At 40.3% G+C, this 18,324-nt stretch overlaps 1 protein-coding gene across 1 annotated transcript in view; it reads left to right on the top strand.

Annotated features, from left to right (window-relative positions):
* LOC117438409 (atrial natriuretic peptide-converting enzyme-like) overlaps positions 1–15,009 on the top strand; it is a gene marked incomplete at its 5' end in the record, with an annotated part of 85,324 nt that extends 70,315 nt beyond the window's left edge. Inside the window, 6 exon segments of the mRNA XM_034073937.1 lie at positions 5,423–5,545; positions 7,430–7,479; positions 9,015–9,189; positions 11,310–11,581; positions 12,747–12,880; positions 13,463–15,009. Of these exon segments, the coding sequence (XP_033929828.1) occupies positions 5,423–5,545; positions 7,430–7,479; positions 9,015–9,189; positions 11,310–11,581; positions 12,747–12,880; positions 13,463–13,645 (937 nt within the window).
* Positions 15,010–18,324: the final 3,315 nt, after the last annotated feature.

The following is an 18,324-nucleotide window of genomic DNA, read 5'->3' as shown; positions in this document are numbered from 1 at the left end:
TCCATTGCACAACTTGTATAATGAAATTGCCCTAAACATTACTTTGCCCTATTGTGAGCACATTTGTAATGTAGAAGACAAATTTGGTTTCATTTGTTTTTTTAATTCTAAAAATCCCCTTCTTAAACACACAGAAGGGAATCCATAGTTTTAAAGGAATGTATTAAAGGAATATTCTAATTTTAAAGTTGAAATTTGCAAAGTTAGCAAAAATCTAAGTTAGATTTCCCATTCAGGTAGACATAAGTGCTGCAGCAAATTAAAATGTCCTGCCTTTCTGATTTTGTGTGACTGATTTTGTAGAATCATTGAGTAACTTCTTTTGAAATTGCTTTAGACTAAAGGGAACTTCTTAGATTAAAGAAATTAGAAATGTTAGAATTATACGTGCCCTTTGATTTTCATCAGGTCTAGCAGACATGCTAGATTTAGCAACAAAACTAACTTGGCTGAGGCAGAAGCTATACAGTGACCTGAAGCTGGAAGCGGTGTTCCAGTGAGAGTGGAGATGTAGTTCGAAGTTACAGTTTCTAAGATGGCAAAGACTTAAGAATTAGGGCTAAAGTAAGAAAATGATAGGTTGTACATTGCTCTTCAAAGTAGTTATTTCTGCTGAAATTTGTCCAAGAGCTTTTAAGATCTATGGCTATGGCAGATCTCAATTATGGCTGCCAATAGCGATAGCCAGTAGTTTTGAGAAGTTGTGGTGACCAGCTGCCTAAGGCTGAGAACTCTTAGGTATGCCATATTTCATTAAAAAGGGACAAAGAATATGCAGAGATTTACAAGCTAGTTACCTAATTTCAATTGTTAACTAATAATTACAGAAGTATAGGATCTTAATGACAGCAGAATATATTTATCAATAACAAGTCATGTCAGATTCCCTTAATTTATTCCTTGAAAAGGCAGAGACATCGTGGATAGGGAACAAACAGTAAATGTGATATATTTTTCACTTTCTCGCTATGTGAAATGACTTTTGACATAAGTAAGGAGATGTGAACAGAGATTAAATGATACAAGACTGCTGATTCATTTTCAAAACATAAAGATATATTGGTGGAGGGCTCAACACATCGCAGTGGATTTAGGATGATATTCAGTGTTGCCATGAGTCATTCAGATGGTAGAGTGGAGACCATGCTTAATAATTTCTCATTCAGCATCAAGCTGGGAGGATCTGAAAGCGTTTTGGAGGACAGGATAAGAAATTAACCATTTTTTTGACAGATGGGAGAAATGGCCTGAATTAGCCAAGAGTGTTTATGAGTTATCCCTCTGGCGTATTCAGCTTGTGTTAGATTTTGATTAGATGGGGAGAGTTCAGAATAAGTCAGCAGGAATGACCAGAGGCCTAGAAAGCGTGGTCCATGAAGAAAAGTTGAAAAGTCTGGGTGGTCAGTCAGGGGTCAGGAAGTATAGGAACCTTCAAACATGTAAAATATTGATGCAGAGATGTAAGGAATAAACTCTTCTCTGTTTTTGGAGGAAATAAGAACAAAATAATGAGCTTAAAATGATAGGAAGATTTAGAACAAACACGAGAAAAAAAAATTGCTAACTCTAAATCCTGGCATATCTTGCCTGGAAATGCTGAGAATTCTCTCCATCACTAGAGATTTTTACAAATAGGGCAGACAGATATTTGTCAGGAAGAATTTAGATACAGTTGATCTCATTTTGGATTAGGGGAATGGATCAGATGGCCTCATAAGAGTTCTTTCATCTGAGTTTTCTGATAGTTAACTGTTTTGGTTAGCTGCTGAGTGAAAGAAAGCCTTGTGGAAGGATTTTTTTCATAGGTCCTAGTCCTGTTTTATTCCTGATAACACTGCAGAGGATCTAGTGAAAATCTAGGTGAAAAACAAATTATCTTTCACCTCTAAGGTTGATATTTCTGTCATATCAAATGTGAGTGTGTGCGGAAGGATAAAACATTGCTGTTGGTTGTGTGTCTATTGTAAACTTACTGAACTATGTCACTTTTTGGTATGATCTTGGAGAGGTCCATAGACTGAGATTATAGGCACCCTAAATACTCGTTGAGTATTTTGAGTGGTTTGAATTCAGGAGCTCTATCATTCTTCTGGATATAAAGATTTACTGTGCATATATAATGTGACACATATGAGACAGTTACATTTATGTGGTCTATTCAATAATAGATTCTTATAATCCCACTGGTTTTAAAATAATATTTCAGTACTCAAATGGTTCCACCCAGATAGCACCACAAGATGTTACAAAGTCATGTGGATTCAGGTAGATTTGTAATTTATCTTAAAAGCATGGTGGAAGACCTCGTCTAAAGATGATCACTCATAAGGCATGAATTATTGTTACTGTGTCATGGATGTCTTATGTTTGTAGATATAACTAACAAATGTACTGAAGTGATACAGATATTTCAGTGACTGTATTGTAGTGTCAAAAGATGCTCTTATGTACAAAAAAAACCTCTTCAAGTAACTGTTAGATTTTTTTTAAGATTAAGCTCTTCAGCATAGGTACTGGTCAGTATAGAGTATTTGTACTGAGGAACAGAATCATAAAGTCCCCATTGTAACAGACATGTGGAGAACATCCAGTCCTTCTCCCACATGAAGCATGACTGTTGGCAAAACGAGATAGGCTCAGCCACTGCTGTTTAGCCAAGTCTTGAGAACCTTGGTGGATTGAGACTCCACAATCTCTCTGTCCAGGGCTACTCCACCTTCCTAGTGAAAAAAGATTTATTTTTCATCTGATAAGAATGTCCAGAGCTGCAACTCTATACCATTTCCCCTTGTTTTACCCTGCAGGACTACTGAGAGAAGCTTAATTCCACCACATTTTAACTCCTCTTCAAGTAGCTGCAAAGCTTTCTGAAAGTGTTTAGTAAAAAAGGTTCTTTATTTTGCTTGCCTGAAACTGTGAAAGATATTACATATGGCCACGCACAAGACTTTTATGCAGAATGACTTCATCCAGGTCAACCTTGTCAGGCCACTAAAAAAGAAAAAAACTTGGCAAGAGAGCTAAATTTGAACTCAAATAGTAGATTGGTATCTCAGTTGGCAGCTATAGCCCTGTCTGTAAGAAACTCAGTAAAGCAAAATACTCTTATGAAGAAATTATACACCATGAGTTGATGTGCCTCTGCCCATTGAAAGATCCTTCTTCCCTTTCCTTAGAGTGTGTCCACAGAAGAAATTGTGTGCTACAGCTCCAGGAGGGGCTGTGTAGAACCTGCTGCATTTCTGCAGCACAGGGTCTAGCTAAAATGAGTCCTTGGTACTCTATATATACCTCCTTTTCTCTGAGTGCTTTACAGTCCCTGGTGTAACATATGCACTTGGCATACCAGCCCCTTGCTGGATGCTGTCTTAGAATCAGAATCTCAGACCAGCCCATGTCCTTCTCCTCTAACATATTTAACTTGTGTTCTCTCACTCTCTGGCAACTGCCAGAATGCTCTGGTCTCTCTACAGATGTTAGCTATTGACTCCAACTTTCTTTAGCTAGAAATGAGATTCTTAGGTCCCTTTTATTCTTCCTGTTGCTAATTAGAAGCGGTGGCCCTTGCCTATTTAAAAGAAAACCATGAATAAAAATCATCAAGGGGGGGAATGCTCTATAAATGTTTACAGAGAGTGTTCTTAAAATGTAAATTAGCTACGGATTTTAAGCGTATTACATCAAGCTGTGACTGCCAAGGAGAAAAGGCATAGCTATAATTTTACTAAGTACAATAGCTTGTATTAATAATTATAAAACCTCATACAGGGTTAAGTGTCTTTTATATTGTTGCCCTGGTTTGGAAGTACATGTCTGCTTAATGATGATTATAGCATCACACACTGTAATTCAGAACTGCAGGTTTCAGCAAAATAATTTGATATGTGGGATAATGTAGAATTTGGATCCATCAGATGGCATAATGTTTGCAGCTTTTAGCACATTTTTTGAGTTACACATTTTGTAGATCAGGCACTTTTTACATCTACATGAAATATGACTGCACACAATTATGAAATGGTAAACATAATTGTTCCCAGATGATCATAAGGCAGCATGTCATCTTAAGAAGAAAAGGTTTGTGTATGTTTGGTGGGAAGAGAGTGAGAAATAAGCAAATGCTGGAAAAGAAGAAAGGAGAATTTTATGTGTTTGCTGTAAGCAGGCACTAAGGAAGAAAGTGCTGCTCTTTTTGCAGCAAACAGCTTTCTCTAAATGAGGAAAAAATGCAGTCTTTAAAAGTGCTTGTTATATCTGCCTGCACATTCTCAGTAGCAGATCATGGAATAAGTTTTGTTTAATATGCCCAGAGAAGGTTCTGAAAAATAAGTCATGTTACAGGCAGGATCTAGTCAGTTCTGCCAGCCCTGCTGAAAACATTTCCATGTGGTTTCACTGACAACTTTAGCATAAGAGAATTCTTTGATCTTTGTTAATTTATACAATGAAGTGAGTAAAGGTTGCTGCACTTTTGTAAATATTTAAAAAGAAAAACAGTTAAGACTGAAATTGGAAATAAAAACAAGCTCATAACCTGGCTGGCATTTCTAGCTACTGCCCTGAGATATAGGGTTCAGAGGCAAGTGCTGGGACTCATCTCAGTTTTTCTGAACCTTTCTCATTCTCTTTTTGATGAACTAGGATTTAGAATTTGGCCTTTGACCAGGGTTTAGAAAAGCACCCCTTGAAAGTCCTTATCATCAACAGAGATTGATCATGGATGCTTCTGTGCTGGAAAGCTGCATGACTTGTAAAGCCATTTAAAAAATACTCTTTTTCCCATTTTGTATTTGAGATTTACTAAAACAGCAATTTCTTCAGTGGCTTGAGTGTATCAGTCAATAACTAAACTGAGGAAGTGGATATATGAAAACATTTCCTGGTGAAGCATTCTAACTTATTTTCATATTTCTGTTAATTTGTTGCAGAAGGATAGGTTTGACATTGTCATCCATGATTTGTTCTATTTTGCAAAGCAAACAACTTGGACTTAGAGATATTGTCAAATATTATTAACAAGACCCAGACTGCTCCATACTGTTGAATTTTAATGGATTTGCAAAGATAGGAATGTAAGAAAATATGAATATACATGTAAAATTGTATTCCTTTTTGTCTGTTTGGAGACAAGAAGCTGGAAACAGTATGACAATGTATGTGTTACAGTAAAGGCTCTTAGTGTTTCTGATTCCAGTTCTGGTTCTCGTCAAAAAACACAGCACAACTGACAGTAATATGTTAGCTGGCCTGGCTTCTTGGGGTGATTTCATTCCCCTAATTATGACTCTGCCACAAGTGGCTTTGACGTAACATTCAGCTGTATATCTTTAGAGTAAACAGGAGGCATTAGGGCCTCTTCACCTTCATTAGTGTAACATAGAAGCCTACTGGAAGATTTATGAGTGTCTTTCATTTGTTTCAGGGGACCATCCAAAACAGAAATTGTAATAGAGAATGAGGAAATGCAGAATCAAAAATGGCTGAGCCTGCACTCAGACTGGAAGAAAAAAAATGCATCAACTTTACATGCTCTTCTAGTGAATGGGTAAGTAACAGATAAATGAGATTGGTTTCACTGCTGTGGGTAATCAGTTATCAGTGGAGGATGATAAGCTCCCTTTGACAAGCTCTTTATTTTTCCAAGGTATCCATGTATAAATGCCACCACATAGAATCATAGAAACAAGGTGCTTGGTGACAGCCAACATGGCTTCAGTAAGGGGAAACACTGCATGACCAATTTCATGTCCTTCTATGATGGGGATATGGAACTGATGGACAGGGGTAGAGCAGTTGACGTCATCTACCTGGACTTGTGCAAAGCATTTGACACTGTCCCACATGACATCCTTGTCTCTAAATTGGAGAAACATCAATTTGATAGATGGACCACTCAGTGGATAAAGAACTGGCTGATGGTTGCACTCAAAGAGTTGTGGTCAATGGCTCAATGTCTGGCTGGAGACCAGTAACGAGTGGTGTCCCTCAGGGATCGGTGTTGGGACCGGTCTTGTTTAATATCTTTGTCGCTGACATGGACAATGGAATTGAGTGTGCCCTCAGCAAGTTTGCTGATCACACCAAGCTGTGTGGTTCTGTTGATACGCTAGAGGGAAGGAATGCCATCCAGAGGGACCTTGACATGCTTGTGAGGTGGGCTGATGCCAACCTCATGAAGTTTAACCATGCCAAGTGCAAGGTCCTACACCTGGGTCAGAGCAATCCCAGGCACAGCTACAGGTTGGGCAGAGGAGAGATTCAGAGCAGCCCTGTGGAGAAGGACTTGGGGGTGTTGGTTGATGAGAAACTCAACATGAGCCGGCTTCAGTGTGTGCTCACAGTCCAGAAAGCCAACCGTATTCTGGGCTGCATCAAAAGCAGCGTGACCAGCAGATCAAAGGAGGTGATCCTGCCCCTCTACTCTGCTCTTGTGAGACCTCACGTGGAGTATTGTGTGCAGTTCTGGTGTCCTCAACATAAAAAGGACATGGAACTGTTAGAACAAGTCCAGAGGAGGGCCACAAGGATGATCAGGGGACTGGAGCACCTCCCATATGAAGACAGGCTGAGAAAGTTGGGGCTGTTCAGCCTGGGGAAGAGAAGGCTGCATGGAGATCTCATAGCAGCCTTCCAGTATCTGAAGGGGGCCTACAGGGATGCTGGGGAGGGACTATTCATTAGGGACTGTAGTGATAGGACAAGGGGTAACGGGTTCAGACTTAAACAGGGGAAGTTTAGATTGGATATAAGGAAGAAATTCTTTACTATGAGGTTGGTGAGGCACTGGAAGTGGTTGTCCAGGGAGGCTGTGAATGCTCCATCCCTGACAGTGTTCAAGGCCAGGTTGGATAAAGCCTTGGGTCATGTGGTTGAGTGTGAGGTGTCCCTGCTCATGGTAGGGGGGTTGGAACTGGATGATCTTAAGGTCCTTTCCAACCCTAACGGTTCTATGATTCTGTGATTTTATGATTCATTTAAATTACTTTTTATTTCTTCATCTAGAAGAAGACAATTACAGGATGGTGCATAATACCTGGAAATCTTTTTAACTCCTTTCCTTTCTCACTTTTTCCGCTAGCCTAATGGTATCTAAATGCTTTTCTCCAGGATAATTCAAGAATAAACACATTAGCAAATGCAAAGGCAGGTCCACAGTCATAGTCTGTTTAGTCACCAAAGTACAAAACAGAACATGTAGCACCCACTCACAAAATGCATCATAAAGCTGAACTAATACTTTGCATTACCTCCAGGAAGACACTGGAAATCACAGATGATCTGGTATAAGAATCTCTTTATGTTTCTTTTTACAGTTTGTATGGTTTTCCACAGCTGGTTCACAGCAGTGAGTACCTGTGCTGATGTTCAAATTGACAAAAATTACATCCATTAATTGAAATTTCCACTGTTTTTTTGTTTTAATATTTAGACAGATGTGTCGGAGCAGAAGCAAAGTGGCTCTCTTCTGCACTAAAGCAGGTAAGAGAGAAGTGCGTATAATACAAAGATATTTTCTGAGATGTGCTACATTACATTAACAAATGCAAATGTTTAGTGTGGAATCATTCTGAAATTTGACTAGACTTCTGCAACATCCAGTTTTGCAGTGTTTTTCCCCCTTTATGCTATTAAGTTTCATCATCTTTTCTTCTTCTTTGACTACAAGGCTACCTGTCCTGTGAGAGCTTTGTTGAAGAACACTTAAATTATGAATTAGCTTGACACAGGGAAAATTAATGACAAAACATGACCTAAATATGGGAAACTAATCAAAACATTTACTACTTTGATCAGAAAAAGCCCCAGCTCTTATATGAGCCTGTCACAGGTGTTTGCTTCTGACATATGTTGCTTTAAGTATATTTAAAACCCATTGCCCTCTGAAGTTAAGTGGACACAGTAAGAATTATAGGTTACAAATAACTATTGCTCCTCCCTTGGGAGGCTGATTGCAGAAACGGGTGGTGTTCTTTGGATCTCTAAATCAGACCTAGTATAAACAGGATAAATAATGTCTGCTGTTTTACAAATCCAGGATACAAAAGTGAAACAAAAGAGGAGGGCTAACTATTTCAGAAAAGTAACTGCCTGGCAGATGGCAATCTGGAGTAATTTCCAGTGGAAGTGGCTTATAGAGTAGAATGAACACCATACTGGAATGTCTTCAAATTTTCAAATCTCTTCCCTTAGTAATTTCCATAGGCCAAGCAAGATTGCTGCCATGTAGCTGAGTAAACAGTGTGACATTCATCTGACACCTTGCTTAAGAAAAGCCTTATTATTGCTGAGCAAGTTTTCCAGAATCAGTTCTTATGGATAGTACAAAGTAGCTCAGACATGCTGCTAGCTGACAGAATGACAAGTACATAAACCCAGGACACCTTCCTAAGGGCAGCCTGGTAATCCCTGACAGAAGGGAAGTCAGGATCCCAAGCTTAGCTTGGTTAATATTTCAGGCTGAGCTGGTTAAATTAGTATCAGGAGAGAAAATCCTTTGATATAAAGGAAGGATAAAAATGGCTCAGTGTGTTTGATAGGAAGTGGGAGAGGGACTTCACACAAGGGCATGTAGGGATAGGACATGGGGGAATGGATTTAAACTGAGAGGGTAGGTTTAAATTAGGTATTATGAAGAAATTCTTCCCTGTGAGGGTGGTGAGACACTGGCACAGGTTGCCCAAAGAAGCTGTGGCTGCCCCATCCCTGGCAGTGTTCAAGGCCAGACGGGATGGATGGGGCTTTGAGCAACGTTGTCTAGTGGAGGGTGTCACAGCCCATGGCAGGGGTTGGAACTGGATGATATTGAAGGTCTCTTCCAACCCAAACTGTTTTATGATTCTGTGATATTATTGTGTGGTTGTTCAGGATTTAATGTTCTCTGTTATTCAGTGTAATTTCATGACTGTTAATATAATTCTGTCGACATTTTCCTTGTAGAAGGTCTTGTACATGCTGCCTTTGTGACAGCAATAGTAACACTGTGGTAACTCCCTCCTGCATCTGTTCCTCACTAGACTGTGGCCGTCGCCCAGCTGCTCGCATGAACAAGAGGATCCTTGGTGGTAGGACCAGTCGCCCAGGCCGATGGCCATGGCAATGCTCCCTGCAGAGTGAGCCAAGCGGACACATATGTGGCTGTGTGTTGATTGCGAAGAGATGGGTCTTGACAGTAGCACACTGCTTTGAAGGGTGAGAGGGCTCAGAGAGTTTTGCGGTTCATATAAATTTGCACATATGAATTAACCAAGTTTTCCCTCCTCTACCAAACACACTGGGGTAGGTAGCGACCTTTATAGAATGACAGTCAGGCAAATCACAGAGGCCTGGTTTTAGGAGACTAAAACAAGAAAGTGAATGCTATAAACCAGCATCAGCTTTAGTTTTCATGTGCTTTATTATTCATTGCTGGCACCTCTACTAATGAAAGCTAAATGAAGATGCTCTGACTTTCATCAGGAAACAGGAAAATGAAGAGCAAAACATTAATCCTATAGCTCTCATACAACTGCTATAGATTAAGAAAGTAATTCTGGACACCAGAAATATATATAGAAATAACCCTGGGAAAATGCTGTGGCCACTAGTTAGAAACTGGATATTTACTTACAGTGCAACTGACATATTGAAGTCACTGCCTTTTCTAATTATAAAGACTCCATTCCTCTATTAGGGGTGCTATCATTAAAAAGTCCGTATTAACTATTCAGTACCTCCTGGTATCTGAGTTTGTCTGGTAGATGGACAGTCTGGAGTGCAGAGCAAGTTCCGGTGTCTTGGGAATTGTCTTGGTCATTGACACCTTTTCAGTGCTGATAAACATTTAATTTTAATGAACTACAGATTTTGGAGTTAAGTTTATTACCTCCTTTCTTTTGTCCTATACTCAGTTGGGTTTCTAAACATAGCCGAAATGTGTGTTTTCTGCTGTAGTTAGCAAGTAGTTCTCTGCTAGGTGGTTGTCATCAGTGCTTAATCCTGCTTTAAACTGGTACTTGCTCATTGGAAATTATGTTAGACTACACTAAACACCTTTACTCCTGCTCAAGCCAGCAGCCATTCTGTGGTAAGCAAGTGTCTCATGACTGGTATTTCTTTAAAATATTAATCATCCCCCTTTTCAGAAATAATTTCAGTTTTATATTTGTGTTTCTAAGACACTGAGCTCTTTGCTATTTATTTTTTTTAACACATTTTTATGGTGTTCACAATGCAGGAATAAGTGAATATTTTTAGCACTTAGTCTTGGAACTTTAGGGAAAAACTCACAAACTGATCATGATGGTGAAATGATCATTTTAGTCTGAAATACCAGAATTTTCATGCAACTCTTAAGATACTGCAAAAATACCCTTTTTAGCAGTCAAATCTCTCTACAAGTTACAGAAATTACAGTCCTGCTGAGTACTGTGAAAAGCTGAAATTTCGCATGCTTTGATTTACACTGCTTTGAGGAAGTGTTCATCTTGTCAAAGGAGCTTAGTTACATGGAACTGTATTTCATCAGGTGTGAAAAATGCTGACTTGGGGGGGGAGTTTAGAATCACAGATTAATCAGGAACCTGTGATTTATCCTGTGACCAGTTATGATCATGAGATTACACCCCCAAAGCCTTTCATAAGGTCTATGTTTTTCTTGTGTATCTCAACAGACACTTGTTCAGACTTCCCACTTGGCATCATGTGCATCATTTTTTTGTGATCTTATACGTTCAGCAAAAGTCTTAAGAGTTGTAGGAGTCAAAGCAACCTTTGATGTAAGGCATAGGAAGTATGCTTGGCACAGATTGAATGCCCAATAAATAAGGGACTTTTCCCACGGCTATTGTAAAAGAGGTAATTTTTGTAATAGCACTGCTTCTTTGAGACTCTTTGGGATTCCAGTGAAACTCATGGCTATCAGCAGCTCACTACTGAACAGTGCTGTTGCCCCAGTGAAACTTGTACATGCCTAGCCATGAGTATGGGAGCATCAAAGACCTGGGCAAGCTCCAAGAAACGATTTTGAGAGCCTTTGGCATGTAATACACCAAGTAATTGGTGGTCATATGTTTTCTGAAGGTATGAGCTTTAATTTGTTTGATAACAGACAGGAAGGAAATGGAAAGCATTGCATTTTGTTGCTCAGATTTTAGCTGTAAGTAATGATGCCTAAGGATTTGTTTTTTCTTGTAGCATTTTTTGTATAATTGTTTACAAAGTGTAATTGCAAAATGTCAGGGAGAAAAAATTCTTGGGTATTTTAGTTTAAAAGAATGCTCTTGTTTGATTGCAATTCCCCAAGTTTTCCTTTTTTTTTTTTTTTTTCAAAGGAGAGAAAATGCAGCTGTTTGGAAAGTAGTGTTTGGGATTAGCAATCTTGATCACCCATCAGCCTTCATGCAGACCCGACTAGTGAAGACCATTATCCTCCATCCACGCTACAACCGAGCAGTGGTAGACTACGATATCAGCATTGTGGAACTAGATGAGGATGTCAACGAGACAAGCTATGTAAGACCTGTCTGTCTGCCCAGCAAGGACCAGCTGGTTCGGCCAGATACCTACTGCTACATCACAGGCTGGGGACACATGGGCAACAAAAGTAAGTTGAATATTTCTGGGACCCTTGGAAAAATATGTTAACCTTCTACTGAGTTAACCAAATAAGCAATCCTCTTAGAAAGCTTTATCCATGTATATTATTACTGGGCCTTATTAAATACTAGGGAACTGTAGCTACTCATGAAGGGATCTAGCTGTGACTAGAGCCTAGCTTTTTCAAATCAGCATCTTGAATTTATGCTCTTTAATCCTTACTGAGACAAGTGGATTGATTTTAAAAAACACTGAGGCTCTAGAAACTCATAGCAAGAAAGTCACCTGAATAGGTTATTTTACTGGTTTAGGTTGTATTCAGAACTGTACTGAGAAGGTATTAGATATTCTGGAGGGGGGAGGACATTCTTACTTCAGTGAAAGTGGAATGCACTGGAAACACTGGCATACAGGCTGAATGAACTTCTTGAATCAAAAGGCATAATCACAAGTGCTGGTTTTGTCTCTCCAATCAGAACATTAGTGTGCTTTCTTGTTCTGTGCCCACTGCAGTCATTGGTCCCATTACAAGAACGGATGTTATTACGGAATCACTGACTGGTTTGGGTTGGAAGGGACTTTAAAGCTTATCCAGTTCCAACCCCCTTGCCATGGGCAGGGACATCTTCCACTAGATCAAGTTGCTTATTTAGACAGAATATTTCTGCATGAATCATGTTTAAATCATCCTGGTCGCAGCCCTATTAATGCTTTAGCTGTTGAGTTTCTCCCTTCACCATTATAGTAACTACAAGGGAAGGTTGTTGCTCTGCACACTGAAGAAGGAAATTTTCCTTTCAGAATTGCTTCAGGTGGGACTTCACTTCAAGTAGCCAGGCCAGACATATGGCAAAAATTAAATTGCACATGTGAGGGATAGGCCATTTACTAGCAGTTCCACCTGTCTAAAAGTAGATGGCTACACAGCATTTAGTGTTTCATGCTGTAAGTAGAACAACTTTCCTTAGAATTCGAGTTCTGTCAGCTGTTTACACCCCGAAGAAGTCAATTTACTGTCTCCTGAGTGTGCTATTATCAATGACCTTTGAATTCTGATTCCCTGGTGTACTAGGTCAAATTTACACAAACATAACAGATATCTCAAAGATGCATCATAACTAAGTATTTGTGTGTTTATGTGGGTATAGTTTAATGCCTAACTGTTTCTCCAGTGCCTTTCAAGCTTCAAGAAGGAGAGGTTCGCATCATTTCCTTAGAACAATGCCAGTCATACTTCGACATGAAAACCATCACCAGCAGGATGCTGTGTGCTGGCTATGAGTCTGGCACTGTGGACTCTTGCATGGTAGGAGAAACTAACAGCCAAAAAATTGCTTTTAGAAATCAAAGTACTGTGATGTTTACTAGGTATAGCATACTTCAGCTACTACAGGAATCACAAGTGCCTATTTACATATTTTAACCCAACTTTCATTATTATTGGTATAGTTGTCAGCTTCAGTTTATGATAATGAAATGCTGCTTGATGACTCTTGAAGGTTTATCTGTATTCCTTAACTATTATACTAAGTTTTTATTTTAATTTATTTTATGTTATTTTAATGAGCCTTCTGTAGGTAATTTTTTGTACAAATACAACAGGGAATAAATACTGGTATCACTGTGTGCTGTTGGTATCACAGAAAATCACAGTATCATAGAATAGTTAGGGTTGGAAAGGACCTTAGGATCATCTAGTTCCAAGCCCCCTGCCATGGGCAGGGATGTCTCACTAGACAGTATTGCCCAAGACTGTCCAGCAGAGCAGACAGTTTTTTCAGCTGAGGTACTTACTGAAGGCAAATCGCTGTGGGAACCAAGAGAGCTTTAACCACGACTGCTGGCCACGTGTAGCCTCTGTAGACTTTATTTTTCTTTCACGTTGCAGGGTGACAGCGGAGGACCACTTGTGTGTGAGCAACCCGCAGGGCGCTGGACTTTGTTTGGTTTAACATCCTGGGGTTCTGTCTGCTTTTCCAAAGTTTTGGGACCTGGAGTTTACAGTAATGTGTCACATTTTATTGAGTGGATTGAAAGACAAATATACATCCACACCTTTCTGCTAAACTAACTCCAGATGGTAAGGATTGTGCTGACAGACAAAAGAAAAACAGGAATCAGCACTTCAACACTGAAGAGTTTGCAGTCCAGAAACTCATGAAACAGAGTTTCAAGTTCTATCTATTCTTGATGTGGAAGTATGGAATACACAGTGTATATTAATGGTAAACCCTCTGCTGGTGAATATAATCTGGAGTAGAATTAATAATCCTTTTGACTTCTCTTTTAACTGTGTTGTGGTGCTATTCCAAACACAGCAAAAGGCTTAAAAGAAAAGAATCAGCCACTTTCTGCCTTTCAGCTATTCAAACTAAGCAGTAGCACAGAGTAGAAAAACCTTTTTAAATAACCTATTTTAATACTATTCAAGTAGCATATGCGTTTTCACTCACTTGTCATGATGAATAAACTCTGTGCATTCAGATGGGACACTTATTCACAAGGGCCACACTGATCATGGCCATGCCATATGCTGGAGAGTATGGAAGAGGTCGACAAGTTTGTGAATCCACGTGGCACAGACACATCAAGGTACACGTGCCAGTCTCCACAGATGTGTAGCCATGTGTTCATGGTGTGCCTGAGCTAAAGCATTCTGTCCCTCAGCGCAGCTAATGTGTATGGACATAACCCTGCACCATCTTGATGCACAGCTTCTGTTCCCAGAGCCAGCCTGAGCATCTGCACGGCAACAGAGGGACCAGTACAACAGACCTGTAACTACCACTTGAGGCACCTAAGACCACAATTCAGCTCTTCAGACTCCTGGGACAGTTTCTACCATTTCATTTTCTGATGCTTCCAATGTCTTGACATGTCCGAGAACCACTGATGTCTTGACAGCACGACACCTTTGTCAGACCTGTGCCCCACTTGTTTTTTCCTTCATTTTGTATCATGTGTTCAGGGTTCAAAGCGTGCATTGACTATCTCCAGCCCTTTAAAACCAATGCCACTGCAATGGTTTCCCCTCCTACAGTAAGCTAGTTTGAACACCTGGTGCAATACAGGAAATGCAGCTTTCAGTACAGCAAAAGATGCAGTGTGAACAGTACCCCAGGTACTGGGAAACTGGGTAATTTTTGATAGGTCTCTTATAGTATCTTGCATTGAAAGTTTCATTTTGCTTAGCAAGACTAAACAATTAGAAGGGAAAAAAAATCTGAATGACAGAAGACTTGGATTGCAGCTTCTGGTCAAATGAATATTAGACACTAAGCAAAGCACATCAGCTCACATGCTTGGCAGCCAGATAGTGGGGCACTCTGTGGTAGGTAAGAGGCTGTGCCTTGACTCCAAGAGAGTCTGGTTCAAAAACGTTTAAACGGAGCTTGGCACCTCTTAATGGTGCTAGTGAGGAAGCATCTTACCATCTGCTGTAGGTTGCTGTCCTGCACAGCACTCAGCTTTTGAGAAAGCAGAGCAGGAGGAGCCAGGACCCAGGATTACAGGGTAAATTCCACCAGGACTGGTATGTTTAAAAACTGTGTTTCAGTGCTGTGAATCCTGACAAAGGCATGAAACCACTCTCCTCTGCTACCTCTGGCACACCCCATGAAAGCATGATGGGAACTTATCAATACCATGACTGCCGTATGTGGAAACATGCATTAAAAGAGCTCAGTAACAGACATTTCAGGCACCATTAATCATGTTACAACTGATAGATCTATCTTCTCCTTTAACATGCTTAACGTTAGACAGACTAGACAACATTAATATTCAGTAACTATGTTATGGATTCTGAACCTCTTTTTAAGTGACTATTGTATCACTGTTTCATGCTCAGAAAGAAAACCCTTCCAGGCTTTGCGCTAGGTTTGGGTCTTTTTTATTATATATTAAGGACTTCGTTTTTACTATAATATATAAATGATCTTTTCCCCCAGCTGTACATGAGAGAAGGAAGCTATGACCATGTTTTTCCAATGCAAGTAGATTACAGATGAAACAGATTATTGACACCCTTTCCTCAAGGACATGGAAGCTGGAGCTCTCAGTCCCCACTTCAGCTTTTCTCTGGGGCAGGACCTCTGCAGCTGTAGGGAAGCACTGATCAATGTCCCAGAGCCAGTTACTGAGAGGTACCAGGAGAGGTTGCCCAGAGGCTGTCAGAGCCAGCCTGTCCATTACCATCTGATGTGTCTCCTGACAGGTTTCAGCAAGGTCTGTTTTCCAGAAAACAAAGAGATGCTTCTGTGAAATGGACAGCCCAGCCGACAGCTCTCTACCAGCTGACATGGTTAGCAACTTTGAATCCTGTGAAGCAAAGCACTGAATCCATCTCACCATTTCATGTAGACATGAGTGCTACCAAATGATAATATGTAATTACACATTTTTATTGACTGGGTTTTGGCCTGCCTTCACTTTCCAAGCAGTGTCCCCCCAGAAAATGAGACCACTTCCACCTATAGTCCAGCCCCCTCCTGGTAAAGGATCAGTCTGAAGACCCATCGCAAATGGTTTTTAGGAGGGAGCAGTTGGGTTTTGTCCTTCCCCACAACTGTCTCTGACACAACATTCCATGTAAAGAATAAATTTGTAATTTTATAAAGGTATTTTTATACTGCTTTTTTTTATGTGTGCACACAAAATAGGCATAGCCCTCCTTCTGCTGTACCAAGTCCTTCCCTGTGTGCTGACTTGATGGCTATCATCACAACTATGCTGTTTCTCTTCTAAGTAAGTGTAGCCTCACTGTAAGTTAACAACTGTTTGCTTTACTTTTATCACACAATGTCACAGTCAAGCAGATGTGGGGTTTTTTCTAGCTGTACTAATAAAAATTTATGGTAGTTTTCCAAAAACCTTCTCTGTTGAAAGTGTGTTTCAATCAAGAGGGAGACTCAACACCCATACAGAGTTGTGCAACAGTGCCTACAAATAGTCTTTAAAAGTTATTTGCATGCCCTTATCTAGCTCTTTTAAGCAGCCCTGACAGCCCTATTGGCACTGCAAGACTTGTGGAGGTTCTGGCACTACCACCACTATACGACTTCTAGTTTCTTCTGCATGTATGCTTCTAATACAGAGCATTATCAATAATACTGCTGCCAACAACTACTCTGGATTGAAAAATCTAAAATAAAACTAAAAATGCAGTCAAATTTCTCTGAACACATTTTGTTGTATGGCCTTCCTCAGGAATACAATTCGTTTGAAATAACCATCTTGTTTTAACTGGGATCCACCATTTTAAGGGCACATGCTGAACTCAAAATACTAAGCACCCAGAAACTTACAATAGTTAAAATTTGCCTTTTCACTGCGGTCAACAGTAAGGCATCCAGAACCAGGAGGGTAAGAGTAACATAACCAGAATCAGCCAGGAACAAATAATACAAAACCCATACTGAAATTCAGCTATGAGAATGTTCTTAACATCGTCACATTCAGAACTTGGCCACTGGCCTGTACAGAGAGGAGGGCTGGGCTGGCCAGTGTCAGAGCCAGGTCCAGCAGGAGGAGTGGCTTATCCACACTGGCTGGTCCTCAGCCCCATGCTTGGCCCTTGGGGCTGAGGGGAAAGACACAGTTGGCTTAAACATTCAGCTCCATCTACCCCCCAGGTATAGACCAAAGCTCACTGTGCTGCAAAAGACACTGCTCTATAAAGGTGGTGGCTTCCTGCCACCTGCAAATGGAGTGGCTGATGTGAAAAAAAATAGTAAAAAAATCATTCTGTAAATCAAATATTGCATCAAAAAATGAGTTAAAGCTGTTATAGGTGTAGCTACAAGGTTTGGCAGAGCTGAACATGATTGTTTGGTTTATTTTAAGCTGACAGAAGTGTAAATGCTGTACTTTCTTTCACATCTGAAGGCACCTGTGAGATGATCTTAAAAAGCCTGTTTTCGAAATGGAAAAGTCAGGTCATGCTGTGCCAAAGTGCAGAAGCCAGCAGGGGAGCCTCTTGTCTCCAATGCTAAAAAGAAATAAAGGAAACAACATTCAGCTGCTGAGAAGCAAAGAAAGAGTGATCTGTCTGCACCCTTAATTTGACCCTTTGGATATGGTCAGTTAACATCATGAAGCTTTCACTAAAGACTCGCTACCCCCATCTTCCTTTCAGTGAAAAACAGCAAGAGATCACAGCAGAGATTCTGTGTTAGAGATTTCTGCTGTTTGTCCACACAAACAAAAAAGGGAAAAAAAAAAAGGACTGGGTTTTACACAGCAGATAATGTCAGCACTTAGACTGTTTGTCAAAGTCCTCTAAAGGAACACAACCTGTAGCAGACAATTTTAAGCAACACACACCATCAATGAAACAATACAACCAGAAAAAATGGAATGTGTGCATGTTATCTTGGACCACCTCAAGTGGTACCAGAGTACGTACTTATAAACTCAGCACAGGTGGACTTGAAGTTTCAAGGCAACCTGCAGGGTCTTGCATGTTCAACATGCAGATGGAATGATCCTCATCCAATTCCAGAACCCATTGCAATAGCTCCACAACACCGAGCAGTGAGCAGGGGGTGACTGGGCTTGTAGAAGCCACAGAATAGCAAGCCAAGCGTCCCAGAGATACCATGCAGCCAGCCCCATGTGCAACAGGTGACTGTCACGTTTCTTGGGCAGGTATTTAAATGCCATGGCTTACACTCACAGAAGATTCTGGAAGATGGTACTTGCAATGCTTACACTTCTTGTGTGACACACATGCAACCTCCCGAGGCTAAA

The sequence above is a fragment of the Melopsittacus undulatus genome, unplaced genomic scaffold (assembly GCF_012275295.1).
Source record: "Melopsittacus undulatus isolate bMelUnd1 unplaced genomic scaffold, bMelUnd1.mat.Z mat_scaffold_251_arrow_ctg1, whole genome shotgun sequence".
In the NCBI taxonomy this organism is placed as follows: Eukaryota; Metazoa; Chordata; class Aves; order Psittaciformes; family Psittaculidae; genus Melopsittacus; species Melopsittacus undulatus.
Note: the sequence above shows the minus strand (reverse complement) of the source record. Positions and strands in the feature narration are given on the sequence as shown.